This window comes from Larimichthys crocea, chromosome V (genome assembly GCF_000972845.2).
Source record: "Larimichthys crocea isolate SSNF chromosome V, L_crocea_2.0, whole genome shotgun sequence".
NCBI lineage: Eukaryota > Metazoa > Chordata > Actinopteri > Sciaenidae > Larimichthys > Larimichthys crocea.
Window position 1 is genome coordinate 4,654,665 of NC_040015.1, and position 15,814 is coordinate 4,670,478.

General features: G+C 43.5%; 1 protein-coding gene across 6 annotated transcripts in view; it reads right to left on the reverse strand.

The window, feature by feature from the left end:
- The window catches only part of LOC104937876 (A-kinase anchor protein 13-like), a 106,183-nt gene that overhangs the window by 54,256 nt on the left and 36,113 nt on the right, over positions 1-15,814 (reverse strand). For all 6 annotated transcript variants that reach the window (XM_027278709.1, XM_027278713.1, XM_027278712.1 and 3 more), the window contains exons 3-10: positions 13,368-13,539; positions 12,251-12,348; positions 11,511-11,588; positions 11,186-11,423; positions 10,780-10,972; positions 6,899-7,124; positions 5,420-6,212; positions 744-3,956 (exon numbers count right to left, since the gene is read on the reverse strand). In XM_027278709.1, coding sequence (XP_027134510.1) covers positions 744-3,956; positions 5,420-6,212; positions 6,899-7,124; positions 10,780-10,972; positions 11,186-11,423; positions 11,511-11,588; positions 12,251-12,348; positions 13,368-13,539 — 5,011 coding nt within the window. The remainder of the gene's footprint in view (positions 1-743; positions 3,957-5,419; positions 6,213-6,898; positions 7,125-10,779; positions 10,973-11,185; positions 11,424-11,510; positions 11,589-12,250; positions 12,349-13,367; positions 13,540-15,814) is intronic.

Genomic DNA, 15,814 nt, shown 5'->3' on the forward strand with positions numbered 1-15,814 from the left:
CATCTCTCTCTCCACATTCCTGTCACTCTTCAGCTGTCTCTATCAAAATAAAAAAGCAGCTGAAGTGCAGCAGTCTGACATTATTACCATAAGAGAACAATTACACATCACTTCCAGTTATACCTGTGTGTGGGCTGCAGGTTGGAATCAAAACCAGGGCCGCTGCTTTAGCACACGGGGTACGCACGCTACCTGCTGAGCTACTCAGGAGTTCCTCAGTGTGTTTTTAAATACATGTTAGAATAATTTTTGTTACTGTTACAGTCGTGGCAGGTGTTCGTCCACCATGAGCTGGGTTCTGTTCAAGGTTTGCGCCTCTTAAATGAAGATTTTCTTTGCCATTGTCACCAAGTGGCAGCAGTGGCTCAGTCTGCAGGGAACCAAACGTGGACCAAAGTATGAAGGGTGGACTGGTAGCTGGAGAGTTCACTTCCTCGACATTGAATGTTCTTGTTATGAACTGACTAGTATTAATGACGAACCCTGGCAGCAACCTGATAACAAGCACCTGCATCCTTTTATCCGACTGTCTTAATGTTGAAACACACATCACGTCACATTTGTGCAATTAGATTTTTCTCCACAAATTGTTCATCTCAAATAAAGAAAGCAGTTAATGTGTAACAGGAAGTGAAGAGGAAATTTAAAGATAGAATGGCTGCATTAATCAAAACAGACAGGAAGACAGACAGTACAGGGTAGAGCACTTATGGATTTAGTAACAGTTTAACAGTTAAACTAACCTGTCTGAAATGTGTCCTCCACTGTGACCATCTCTTCCCTGGCTTCCTCTCCACTTGTCATCTTAATCCTTTCTCTCTCCTTCCATCCATCAACTGTATCCACAGCGCCTGAGTCTTCAGACACACAGTCCTCGTTATGCACTGTGACGGACTCCTGACCTTTGCTCTGGAACGTGCCACTGTCAGCCTCAAAAGGGACGGAGGGGACAAGCTCCATGTCCTCGTATGAGTGGGGTGACTGGTACTGGCCTGTCAGAGGGCCAGTTGGTTCCTCTGAACCGGGATCAGCCACAGGAGTGAAGTCACAGGGTGTAACAGGAAGCATTGCATCGCAAGAAAAAACGAAAGTAGGAGTCTCCCCTTCACACGGTGTTTCAACCTGCTCGTCCAGGCGTGGATCACTCCTCTGCTCTTTTTCCTGACAGTCCGAGCCAGATGTGCCTGAGAAACCATTTTCGCAGCTCTCACTTCCCTCTGCCTCACACTGCTCACGTGTCTGCCTTACTACCTCACCCTCAGCAGCTATGGATTCTGCAGGGTCACTATCATCTCTGTCACGGGTCTGGTTCTGTTGAAAATGTGAATCTAACTGCTGTCCGTCACTCTCTGCTTGAATCCCATTCTCTTCCTGACAGACAGACTCAGGTCGGGGGGTTCTGTGCTCACCTAGCTTGTGATTCTCCTCAGAATCAGGACCTGATGTGTCAGAAGCCTCTGGATGCTGTCCTGTGTCTACAACAGGACAGGGGAGCTGCATGTGACCTTGGCTGTCTGCAGTCATTTCATTTGCTTCTGGCAAAGGTTTAATATTAACCTGTAGCATGCTTTCCTCTTCTTTAGTTAGTGAACATAACGTTTCAGTTTCCTCTTTGTGGTGTTGTGCTAAACTAAGGTTGTCTGCCAGTTCTGACAGGTTAGCCTGCTGGTTGCTAGTTGGCGGTGTTGCTGGTATATTTTCTGTCTCAGTCTTACAGTGCGACTCTGATATTTCAACACTAGCTTGCTCTTCAGGGGTGAACTCATCAGTAAGTTTAACATTTGAATGTTCTCCAGGTTGCTTTTCTGTCTCAGCTGGTGCCATAGCTAACAGTTGACGGTTTTCTTTGTCCATCAGCTGTGCAGACAGTTGTGTGGAATGAACTGTGTTGAGTAAATTGTCTGACAGCTTCTTTAATGTATCAGTTGGTACACTGCCATGCTGTGCTAATGGTTGATTATTTGCTGTTTCTCGATCCTGAGCCTGACTGTCTGCGAACTGTTGCCTCAGCTCTATGCTAGACATGGCTGATGCTATTGCTACTGTTACAACCGCCACCGCTGTGGCTGCTAAGGCTTTGTTGTACTCCTGCTCTTTCACTCTGTCTGAGGAAGGAAACTCCTCGCCCTCTACCTTGCTGTACACCATCCCACTGTCAGTTTCTTCACTCCTCCTCTCCCGACTCATTTCCTTACCCTCTTTCTCTTCATCCGTCCACAACTCATTTCTCTTTTCCCCCTTGTTCTGCTCATCTCTCATCATCTCAGAGGCCAAACAATGCTCTAAATATCCACTCAGAGTCGTCTCAGCCCTTCCTTCCCCTTTTTGAAGTGGTGACACATCCGCTGTACCTTCACATGGCAGACCCCCAGCTTCTGTAGGATGCACGGATTCCATGAATTCTACAGGTCTTCCCGTGGGATCCGCAGGCTGTACTGGTTTGTCCAAGTCCACAGATTGTACATTTTGTGTATTCTCTTCAGGAAATTCCATAAGAAACGAGTCCTCTGTGAATTCTGTAGGGTCTGAATGTTCGACAGGAAGTTCCTTTGGACGATCAGATTCCACCAAACCTGTCTGGTCCACGCACGCTACAGCTTCACCAGAAACTGCCAAATCCTTCTTTTCTGGCAAAACCTTTGACTCCACACTGTTATGCACTTTATGCTGGACTGCCTTGGCAAAGCCTTTTAATTCCAGTTCTTCAGGGTCAAGCGCTTCCTTTCCAATTAGTTGTACAGCTGTAATTTCCCCTATGTCGGGCTCACTGATGTCAGCGATGACAGCAGGATGGGGGTTAAAGTGATCAGGTGAATGACAGTTCATGCTCTCATCCTCTGATAACTCCTTTGTTTCCAGTGTCTGTGGAGCTGTGACTTCAGTCACATCTGTTCTTCCGTGGTCTGTCGGACTAAACTCTGGAGTCTTATAACCAGCTCCTAAATTTGTAACATCACAGGCAGGTCCACGAATGTCCCTGGTCTCGCCCTCTGTCTGCCTGGGTAGATGCATGGCGTCCTTGTCAGCTTCCTCTCTCCGGGTTGGCTCAGGAGCACTGGGAGACTGAATATCTGCCCTTCCTGTTTTATCCTTGGCTTCTGACTCTGTTTCTGACTGCGTGTTCAGGGTTGTCACTTGTTCCCTCTGTGTCTGGATCTCTGACTGACTCTGGGACTCTATACTAGAGCTGGAGCTAAGCTTGGCCTCTGCGCCTCCTCTCTTCCCCCTCTTCTTTCTCCTCTTTTTTTTACCCTTTGCTCCTTTCTCTTCGTTCCCTTGCTTGTCTTCTCCTCGCTCTTCGATGCCTGTTGTTTCAGAACTCTGTCTGCTGTAATTCGTCTCTCTGTTACTGACCTCCTCTCTGTCTCCCTCCACTCCTCCCTCCTTACAATCTGGCCCTACTTCCTCCTCTAGCTGTGATCCATGTACTTCCCGTCTTTGTGCACTAGGCCCATGTGACTGAACTGGCTGCGTTCCAGCAGCATGTGGCTGACTAAGAGTTGCAGACAGTTGATGAGAGCTTAGACTCTGTTCTAACAGCTGTGGAGAACTGAGACCAGAAGTTTGGGGTGAGCTCAAATCACATTCTTTCTGCTCTCTCATTCCCTGCTCCAACTGTTCCTGTTTTCTCTGATCCATTGTGTCACTGTCATACCAAACTGTCTGGGAGTTGGGTTCCTTTCTGTTCCAGTCTTCACTGACACCCTGGTCTATGTTTTCACCCTCATACCAAACTGTTTTTGCTACCGTTTCTGGTCCATGTGGGAGTGATCCCATTCTGCTTCCAATCCAGCCTCCGTCCCACAGCCCTCTGCAGGGTTTTCTTTCTGTGTCTGGGGATGTTGGGTTGGTCCTCCTACCAGACTGACAGCTCTTGTTCGTGTCAGGTTGGCTTGGCTCCTCTGGGTCTGACTGGCTTTCCCGTGGATCCTGTGATTGTTCCTGACCCATGGTTACTGAAAGTAGACAGGATTAGATTAGGGACTGCAAAAGAATACTTTTGTTTTGGTAAAACCTGTTTTCTAAAGAGATAACTCTGGCCTATAACTCTTATCAAAGTTTTGGTTATCATTTATTTCCATTACTCACCATGAGATCTGGACACACGGTAACATCGCTATAAGAGATTGTGATGATCACGAGCAGTCAGATTTTCAGACAGGTTGTCAACAAACCAACAGTTCCCAAATGTTGCACAGCAGACACTCAATTTTTTTTTAATGATTTTATCTATGGGGAGGTCCTGCTATTGTCTGTGCTGGTTCACCGTCCCTGTTACTGGGTGGTTAAAGGAACTGATACATTGTTCTAATTGTTTTTGAGGATATGTCACTTTTATTAATTTGGTTGGAGTCCATAAAGTAAGAAAGGAGAAAGTTGACAGAGGTTCTGTCAGTTAACAAACTCACTCAGCTGCTGAAACACATGAAAGTCATCGCTCGTAGTGACAAACCCACAGAGAAACACAAGTTCAGCTTCAGTTCATTTTTTTAGGGTTACAGCCCACAACTTCACCGTTTTGATTCACCCTCACGACACTCAGAGCTGAGTTTTCAGCCACAACAAGCAGCTAATTTTGGTGAAAAAGCTCGATAAAGCACACTTCCTGGACTGCAGGGGTAAACATAACCAGTCGGAGACTAATTGGTTAACAGAGGGGAGCAGGGCGGCTGTGGCTCGGAGCAGGTCATCCACTAATCAAATGATCGGCGGTTCCATCCCCGGCTCCTCCGGTCTGCATGTCGAATTGCTGTGCCATCAGTGTGTGAATGGTTAGCTCCTAAAACTGATGAGCAGTTGGCACCTTGCATGGCAGCCAGGGCAAATGAGATATGTAGTGTAAAAGCTCTTTGAGTGGTTGGAGGACTAGGCGCTATCTAAGTACAGTCCATTTAGCAGTAAAAGAGCCAGATATTTCTATAATTATGATGCTCTGCATGTGTAAATGGACACGTTTGCTATAATACATTTAAAAGGTGACGAGATGAGTTTAAAATGATCCACCGGTAAAAAGCACTGTGTCTACTTGTTCTCATATAGGTTTACTTTTCTTAAAATGACTGCACTAATGATTTTTATGTGATGATGATAAAACAAATCACAGGACTTGTGTTACTTTTGTCCACACTGCAAAAAGATCTTCAGTTTGGGTCTAATAGTTAATGAACAGCTAACAGTGACACAACCAAAACACACCAAGCCAGTGACTCGCTGCTCCTCTGTGTTAATCAATCCGTCAGTTTGTTTCTCAGATCACAAAGTGATTTTTATTATTTGCATCAAAGAGCCTTTCAGATATATCCAGCAGTAGAATTTATTTCAAATAAGCAACTTCTCATTTCAATGTCAAAAAAAAGTTCTAATCAGTAACATCACACTGCAACACGTCCCCATTATCTGAGTGCTGTGATAAACGTACCTGTCCTCTCTGCAGCTGATTCCAGAGCCAAGTTAAATTTAGCTTCTTTTGCTGGGAGACTTTCAGTGTCTCCGTGTTCTGTCTCTACAACTCGCTCACATATCAGCAGGTCAACTTCCCACTTCTCTCCTTCCTGTTTTTCTTCGATGATGGTGGTTGGCAAGGCCTTCCTGTCAGCGCACTTCCCACCTGGTGCAGGCCCTGGCTTTATGGGTGATGGAGTCTCTTCTGTTCTGGGACTACACAGAGTTTCTGTAGCTCCTCCGTCATCAATCAGAGATGCCACTGCTGGTTCACTGGGTGAAAGAATTCCATCTGTCTCTGTTCTGCTTCCTGTTGTCTTTATGGGGCTCCATGCAGTCCCTTTACTGGCCACTGGGGCGCTTCTGTAATTTTGTGGAAATTCTGTAGCATGCCTTGTGGTCTTTGCAGATCTCTTTCTGTTTTTCCTATTACGGCCAGAGTTATTACTGCCAGAGTTGGCAGCTGGTGTACCCTTCTGTTTTCCCCCAGCTTCCTGGCTCTGACAAAGACTTCCACTGGTACAGGATGTATGAGTGACAACAGCAGAGTCCTCCCTTTGTGTTACGTCCTCCAATGACGGAGGACTTCCTTGTTCTTCTGTTGTTGTGCTACAGTTCTCTATGGTTACCACGGCCGGGCCAGCATCCTGCTTGCTCTCTTGCTGGCTGTTAGAGCAGGGCTGCAGCTCACAGGCGGGGCTGATTGGTTCATCATCGGTGAAGAGGGATGTGGAGGTATGTGCAACGGTACCAACAAAATCTGAGTTTGCCTGCAAGAAAGAATTCAAATTAGGTGTTGATGGAACAATGTCACGACACAAATGGCCTCACTACCAGTTGCAAGCTGTCAATCAAACTGAAAAGGTGATCCAAGTATGCTCTGGTGTGACTTTCTATAACCACGGCGACATGTACAGGATCATCTTGTGAAAGTTGGGTTCAAACAGAAGACTGTTGTGTATTTTAACAGTTCCTCATTAAAAAGTGAGCACACAGAAACTATCCCACAATGTTATTACGGTAAAGTCACAAGGATGACACAGTGTGCCTGCGCTAACTATGTGTTGAGGGTACGATCATCTGTGAGAAATACGTAACACCATAATCAACTATTTCACTGATTTTGGTGAAACTGGTTCATATTTTATGAAAAATGTTTTCTGCTTTTCCCTCTTATATCCTTCCGGCTGCTTCGCCTCAACTCTTGGTGAAGTGCATGGTGAGTTTCCTGATGCACAGTAAACTGCTGCTAAATGCAGTTGCTGTTAGCTGATGTTAGCTGATGTTAGCTGTCTGATGATGATTTGGCTTTTTATCTGCATTCATACGCCTATAATTGCTCAGTTGGAAGCTCTCAGTCACTCACTGCCAGCCATTTGAAGGCACTTCATGAGGGTTCACAGGGTCAAGTCAGAGTTAGAACTACTGTAAAACAAACACGATGCTTTCCGCTCACCTTTTTGTCTCTGTGAAGTCGAATAAGTCTCCTCAGCTCCTTCACCTCTTCCTGTAAGCAGCAGTCTTGACTGCTCTGTGTCTCTGCCCCCGCCTCCTTCTGATGGAGGCTGGGGAATGTTAGGGTGTAGGTACCGAGAGTTGAATGGTGCTGAAACACTCGGCCTTCTGGGTAAAAGTGCGGCTGCTCCTTTGGTTCCACTTGGACAGTTGGGGATGTCTCATACCTGCAATGACACAAAATAATACATAATGTACCGTGAAAAAGTTTTAGGCAGATGTGAATGCTTTCAAAAATATAAATAATAATTGCTTCTTTTTGTTTGTTTTTTAAAAATAAAAAAAATAAAAACTTTACTCAATTTACAAAATAAGTAAGCAAAGAACGAAAAATCTAAATCAAATCAATATTTGGCGTCTTTGCCTTCAAAGCAGCATCAGTTCTTACAGGTACACTTGCACGCAGTCAGGGTTTTTTAGGATTATAGTCGGGCATATGATCAACCAATTCTACCAAACAGGTGCTAATGACCATCCACTTCACATGTAGGTTGAAACACAGTCATTGACTGAAACAGAAACAGCTTCAAACTGGGTGAGGAACAGCCAAACTCTGCTACCAAGGAGAGTTTGTGTAAGAGAGTTTCATGTAACAGGTCACACAAGACTGAACACAGCAACAAGACACAAGGTAGTTCTACTGCATCAGCAAGGTCTCTCCCAGACAAAGACTTCAGAGCAGACTGGAGTTTCAAAATGTTCAAGTTCTTTAGAAGAAACACAAAGAAACAGGAAACGTTGAGGACTATAGATGCAGCAGTCAATGGATGAATAACACATTAAGCTTATTTCCCTTTGAAATCAAAAGATGCCCAGTAGTGCCATCAGCTCAGAACTGGCAGAAACCAGTGGGACCCAGGTACACCCATCTACTGTCTGGAGAAGGCTGACCAGAAGTGGAGTTGCAGCCATAAAGCCATACCTCCATGGAAACAAGGCCAATCGACTCAACTGTACATGAAAACATTGGAACAGGGGTGCAGAAAAGTGGCAGCAGGTGCTCTGGACTAGCAGAAGACAGTTTGTTCACTGAGAGGCTGGAGAGCGGTACAATAATGAGTGTCTGCAGGCAACAGTGAATTTTGATCAGGATGAATGTTGTCCTCAATGCGGGGAATACAGGCAGATACTTACACATCATGTAATAACATCAGGGAGGCGTATGATTGGCCCCAAATTTATTCAGACAACGACCCCAGCATACAGCCAATGTCATTAAGAACTATCCTCAAAGTAAAGAAGAACAAGAAGTTCTGGAAGTGATGGTATGGCCCCCACAGAGCCCTGCTCATGGAGTCTGTCTGGATTACACAAAGAGACCGGCGGATTTGAGGAAGCCTACATCCACAGAAGATCTGCGGTTAGTTCTCCAAGATGTTTGGAACAACCTACCAGCAGAGTTCCTTCAAAAACTGTGTGGAAGTTTACCTAGAAGAATTGATGCTGTTTTGAAGGCAAAGGGTGCTCACACTAAATATTGATCGATTTAGATTCACTTCATTGGTGAAAGTAAACCATTAACACTTTCATTTTTGAAATTCTTACTTTACAGCATTTTTCAACTGCCTAATACTTTTGCACAGTGCTGTATATCTGAGAAATGGTATCACATCACATCAACCCCGCCCCCCTAAAATCTACCCACACCCTAAACTAGGATCAGCTGAGCTGCCAATCACTGGCCCGATACTCATTGTTCTAATAGACAAGAATGCTCTTCTTTTCCTCAACAGCACAACCTGACACTGAGTGTGTGTCTTTGTCACTTTAGTCATTAGTAACATATGTTTTATGCAACATACATGCTATTTATTCTATTTCTTACTGCAACAATAAGTAACTTGTATGAAGAAGTACAGCATGATCATGGGAATGATGCATGTACAACTCAATATTGTGCTTCTAATCAGAGCTATATTGGTTGCTCCCTCCTTCTCCATCCTTTCGCGTTCAGAGTCGTCTTCACCTGTAGAGAATTCATGAGTAACAAATAACTTATATTGCTCAAATATTACTTGCCTTAAAGGCTCTTGTGTTATTAAATATACATTACTGTTTATTTATCCCTTTAAAGTTGAAGTTGTTGAAGAGTCTCTCTCTGATGGAGAGACACATCTTCCTATTTCTCCCACCTGCAACCCATGCACTATTAATCAGAATGCATATTTTTATGACCTGCCCTGCTCAATCTGCATATTAGCTGCTTATAGCAAGTGCAGGTGCAACTGCTAGATTCCATTATAGACACAAGCTAAGATGACCAATTAAATATCTGTACAGGCTTGAAAAAAATCCCAAACCCAGTGGTCAGTCCATGCATGGTCATCAAAAGTCAAATGAAGTTTGAGATTTGGGATTAATTCTGCACCAGTTACACCATACCCAGAAATCTCTGCAGCGCTGCTTCGTCCTTTGGTTCTGACATCACTTGTATGGCTTGTACTTGCACCATGTGAGATTACAATCAGTCCTCGCTCAGCACATGCCACATGTGGCTGATTTCACTAAGTCCAATTTTGTATTTATCTATGTTTAGTTTCAAGTTGATTTTTCTCAGTCGATCCAACAGCTTCCCCAATCTGTTGTCATGTGACTCGCTGTCTCCACCACAAACAAAAATGTCACTGAATGAGCTTTTTGGGTGGATGAATCACTGGTGAAACTTCTGGGTTTACCTGACTGTGGTGTATTACAGGAACACAGGCCAGTATAGCAATTTAATTCTCATATTTACTCAAACTCTGTCTCTGTTTTTTCATCCACTCTTATAAGTCCTCTTTACCTTCCCTTGGTTCAACACGGGAGTCTCTTTGTCCTTGTGCTGGCATCTTTGTGTAGATTCCAGCTTTCACTTGGATATGACATTACAATCAGTACCTGTGTCTATCAATACTGAGTGTTTGTATCAATACGGTGTCAGTAAATGTAAAGTCATAGTTACGAACTGTGGGATGAAGCTGGAATTGCCGTATCATGCATCAACAGCCTGTGGCTGGAGCAGTGGGGGCCTTAGTTGTACTACTTGCCCTCTTCCTATACTATTGGGTGTAGCAGTCCTCTATGGATGACAGCTCCATTCTCTTACAACCGAGGGTGGTGCAATTGTTGTACCAGGCAGTAGTCCACAATCAGCTGCTTTGTTTTGCTGACAGTAAGATGGAGGCGTTCATCCTAGCACCAAGATGTCAGGGCTCTGAACCCCTCCATCTTGTTGTCACCGGTGATCACGCCAATGACGGTCATGTTGTCGGCAAACTTGATGGTGGTGGAACTATGGCTAGCCACACAGTCATGCATAAACAGAGAGCACATGAGAGAACGCAGCCTTAACGAGCATTGGGAGTCAGTCAAATCTGTACAGCTACTAAATGTCTTTAATCATCTGCGTGGTATGTTTTAAAACACTCCGTCAGGACATCTACTTATACCATGTAAATGCCTGAGCCTCTGCTGGGGGAGGGAGGTACTGCAGCATCAAGCCAAACAGCACCACGATGAACATTCAACACAGCCATAAACACACACAGAGAAATCTAGTGATCATTTGTGCATGTATACTGTGTTTGTAAGTGTCTTGATGTGTTGATATGTTGAAGTTAAACTTTTGGTAGCACCTCTTCAATAGAGCTTGAGAACTTTCTCAGTGAAGTCATGCATCGACAGTAAGTAGACGGTCCAGTGGCGGTCCAAAATATATTTTTCAGCCATTTTTACAATAAAACTAAAAACATTCTAATAGTAGTTAGCCAACGTCACCACTGGAAAGCAAAGACAATACTAAAAAAACTAAAAAAAAAAGGGTCTGTGGTCTCAGGTACTCACTGTGTGAAGAGTTCCACCAGCTGCTCATGTCCTCTTCTCTCTGCCAGACATGCTGGAGTTAGTCCCTGAGCGCTGGGCCTCCTCAGTGCCTCCCTGCCTCCTGGCTGCTGCAGGAGGAACGATGCCACCGTCCTCAGACCGTGACCGGCTGCTAAGTGCAGCAGGCTGGAGAGCTGCTGGCACTGAGACGCAGCTGGAGAGGGAGAAAAAAAGAGAGCGAGGGTGAGGGGGCGGACTCATCTAATAGAACGGAGTGAGGTGGACACCTGCTGGTGAAACAGAAGACAAATCACAAGAAGCTCACAGTCATCAATACATATTTATAGTTACATTAATCTGGGCTAGGGGGCTGCTTCAAACCATGAGCTTCAAACTGTGGCTTCAAAATAAAAGCCTTCTAACTCACCGCTGCAGCTGTCCAGCAGCGTGGGTACGTCCATCCAGGTTTCCTTGTGTCTCTCTGCGTCACTGTGTGTATTTGTGTCTGTGAGGGTTTGTGTTTGGTCACCCATCTGTTTGTCCATATCTGGCTGTGTGTGAGTGTGAAAGGGTGTTCCTGGTGCATTCCTCTGGTGGGGCAGGGTGAGGTGATTCAGGGCCAGGGCGAGGCTCTGATCCAACCTCTCACAGTCTTTCAGTGGAATCTGACACAGAGAACACACATCGGTCAAAAATCCTGTCCTTTTGTCCCTCCCTTTGTATGCTTCTATCTAACTGATTTGATGATTTACCTGCTCGTCGTCCAATAGTAATTCTTCATGTGGAGCTGTGTTTCTAAGCAGGAGGTGGGCCATGTCGAGAGCCAAGTCCTACACACAACAAACAGTATTAATGCTGCCATCATGAACCTATAACATAATAAAGTATGTGGTGCCCTCTAGTGAGCTCATCCAACTCGACACAAACTTACACATTTACACATTTAGAATATCTGAAGCCTAAACTGGCATAAATAGAGAAAAGACACTTTGTTTTGTAATGAGCTGTAACAAACACATTCAGGGAGGTTGCTGATGCTCCAGAGGTCACACAGCCAAAACTATAAAGCTGACAGCTTCAGTAGTGCTACCTTTCTTGTCCCTTTTCTTTTTTGTAACTAATTTGAAAAATATGAACGGTAGAAATTAGTAAAATACAAGCAAACGTCCTAAATGAGCTGAATCTAGTGATGTATTTTCATTTATTTATGGTGGACAACATTTGTGGGGGTAGTTAGGTGCCAAAAAACCTGGTTGCAAGAATAATAATAAAGATGCCGACTCAGCATTCACACTAAATCTATAATGGTCAAAGCCATACTCTATTACGTCTGATATTGTGCAAACTTGAACCAATTTTTGATTACTTGAGAATCGATAAAAATGGTTAAATATCCCTGCAAAATACCACATTAACAGTCCAGTTCAGTATGCAGAAATATTCAAAGATTATGGAGTGGAAGGTTAACTGAGTGAATGGACTGTGCTGTCACCTGTACAAAGCAGAAGGTCTCCTGTGAGTGTGTGTCCACTGGTCCACCAGGCTGAGCCAAACATAATGTCACCAAGACCTGCTCACACACATTATGGGCTATGCACACAAACACACACACACACACAGGTATTGTTAATATGAAAATTAACTTAAAAGCAGTATCAACACAATATCAAACAACCACACAAAGCCTGGGGAACAGTAGATGTGTGTTTTATTCTAACATATCTTTTAATGAATGGTTGTTGTCTTTTTCTCATCTGAGTACACACACACACACACACACACACACACACACACACACACACACACACACACACACAGACACACACACAGAGACCGGCTGACCAGCAGCAGTTTTATCCCATCCAACTGTTCGTTCTAACTCTTCTGTCCCATTTTGGCTTCAGTCTTCTCCGTGTAGTTGCTCTCTGCCTCTCTCAGTTTATTCCGCACAGTCCAGAGTTCACGGAGGTATGTAGTGTAAAAGCGATTTGAGTGGACGGAAGACTAAAAAGGCGCTATATAAGTACAGTCGATTTACCATTTACCATTTTAATCCAGAGAACAGAGTGAGAGAGATCCTCAATGTCACCTCCATAGTCTTCATAGAGGGTCAATATTAGGAGTGCAAACACGTTCCTTCACAGCTACACGTCAAGGATTACACCATGAGAGTGAAACAAAGATATCAAACATCTTCCTCCTCCTCTCACCACTCACTCATCACTCAGGCAGTTAGTTCAGCCGCCTTGTTGGACAGTGACATCTCTTGATAGATGGAAGCAGCAGTTTAAATTTCCCTTCCCTCCTGATCTTTTCTCTGATTTCACACCAGCTCAACATCTCCAAATCTCCTCTGGTATGTGAGGTGAAGGAACTGTGGCTTTGCTCGCTATTCCAGAAGCTCTTCGCTGGTGTAAGCCACTGTGAACTCAGGTTTTTTTTATAATTACACATATGTGACACAATGGTTTATAGGTCTGATTGATAAAAAGCACACACATCCCAATGAAGCCACTCATAGTCAGAAATCCATGATATGAGAAAAGAAAAAGTCATTCGTGTGTGTGTGTGTGTGTGTGTGTGTGTGTGTGTGTGTGTGTATATTGTACCTGGACACACGGCCTGCAGAGTGACGTGACTGACCCGCAGTGTGCTGGTCAGATGTCTTTGTGTGGATCCTGAGAATAAAAGATAAAACTCCACCTCCTCCTCTTCCTCCTCTTCTCCATCAGCACGACACACATCATCATCGTCGAGCTGAACAGTCAACACACACTCTCCCTGAGAGAAGACAAAGAGGCGGGAATATCAGCATTGTATGTGAACAGACAGACACACACTACGCAGCACACACCTCCTTCATGTCCACTTTATCCCAGTAAGGTCCTGACAGATGGTTCTAATTCATTAACAGCATACCAATCAAATCAAGTTCAGAGGCATCAATTCATCTTTCAAAGAACATCACATTGTCACACATGCCACATTTTCAGTGGAATATTACCTTTATATATGTGTAAATGCGATTCTGAGATTTCTTTCAAAACATTAAATATGTTGTAAAACAGTTGCTGAAAACATGTGAAAAGACCAAACCATATATTACTGAAATGTTGAATTAGATGTTCAAACAGTTTTTCACCAGTTTTCAGTCCAGGATATTGTGGGCAGTCCTAAAAGGTGGCTCGATGACACGCTGAGGCCACCCTGAGTATAATCCCCTCTGCCTACCTAACCCACAACAGTATAAAAGCCTTCAGCGTGTTAGCATCTCCGTATGCTAGTTATTATTCCTGTTTACACTCCCATGAGTCCCATGAGTGGACGTGACCTCCAGAGGACACGCCTCCACGGTCCTGGAGCTGTAAAATTTTCACAAATTTAATTTCATAAACTTGTTGATATTTTTTAATCATTCAAATTTGTCTGGATAGTTAATAACACTTTCTTCATTGGTCTGACAAACTCAGAACTCATATTTATTCTTACTTTACACAGACTTTAATTTTCTTTTTTTCTACTTTCAATACCAAAGTGGATCAGCAGAAACTTTGTGTTTATTCAGTGTTTCCATCATTGTGGATGTGTACAGTAAGTCTGTTCACGAACACATATTCATTCATCTTTTTATTCTGTGTGGTGACTGTCAGCTTCAACTGTTTTGAAATCAGGTTTCTAAAGTGCAGTGTAAGTACATCATGATGCTGCAGGGGTTGATATTTAAGGTTGTACAATAGATGGACATTTTGGGAGATTGTCTGCTTTATTATTGGAGAATCGATGCTATTCTCATTTCTGTTCACTAAATGTGAAGCTGCAACAATTATGGCACCAAAGTAGGTAATTCTGTGTCCCCCGGGGTGAAAAACAACATGTTGATGACAAAGCAAGCCATAACTGGTCCTACCGTGACATGAAGACCAGTTACTGTTGTGAATGAGTTGGTCAGTTTTAAAGTGAAAGGCTGTACACCCCACATGTGATGACATCATCATAAACACAAGTGTAAAGTTCTGACAGAAGCACATAATAACCAAAGGGGTGAGTACAAAGTGTTTAGTGGATAAACATTTAAGGGTTAAAAGACATGAATAGAGCCTTCAGAGTGTGTGTGTGTGTGTGATAGATCAGTGGTGTCTCAGTGTCTCTCAGTGATACATGCAGGGGTCATATTTCCTGCTTGAGCACTTACAGATGCTTGGCTGCTAATGAATAAGGAAACATTCAGGCTAAGCCAACATACTTGCATCGTTATTCAGCTCAGGTGCTCTGCAGGGGAAGATAAGGACACTACTAGTGCGCATACCTCATATGTTTGGTACACACAGAAGGTGCAAATATAGATTATTTTCATTAATGATTAATGGTTAATTGTTTGGGCCATAAAATGTAAAAAATTCAGCTTACTGTTACAACTAGGAAATATTCATATGGGAGCTGAAATCAAATTAATTTGATAGTTAACAATGTATTGACTGACTGACAGCTGCAGCTTTAATAGCATGATGAATATATACAATAGCATGTTTCCAGCATTAGGATAACGTTTGTTTGATGTTAAGAAACATTAGCTGCTACCTAGAGGCAAAGTTTAGACCTGCTGCTGCCAACTATGTCTGCATTAATGAGTCAGCTCACACTTATAAGTATATATTGTATTATATTAGAATATATACTATTTGAAGTATAGATACAGTATATGCTGTAAAACTGGAGGCTACGCTTCACAGAGGTTATGGACTTTCAGTGGTCTGACACGTCTTTGTGCAGGTAACATATTGCGTAATCCCTCCGTCCACACCAGCTCTATTCAAACTTGTCTTGGTCCATATTCAGACTGCGTAAAGCCCACTGCTCGTAATCTAGGAGTCATTTTTACTACTCATATATCAGCTTTGAAGAACATATTACATGTAGCTCAGCCTTGTTTTCTCCAGTTCAAAACCATGTCTAGAATCAAAACAATAATTTCCTGTTCGGAGTTGGAAAAAGTTATCCATGCATTAATATTCTCCAGACTTGATTACTGTAACTCACTTCTCTCCGGCATAAATCA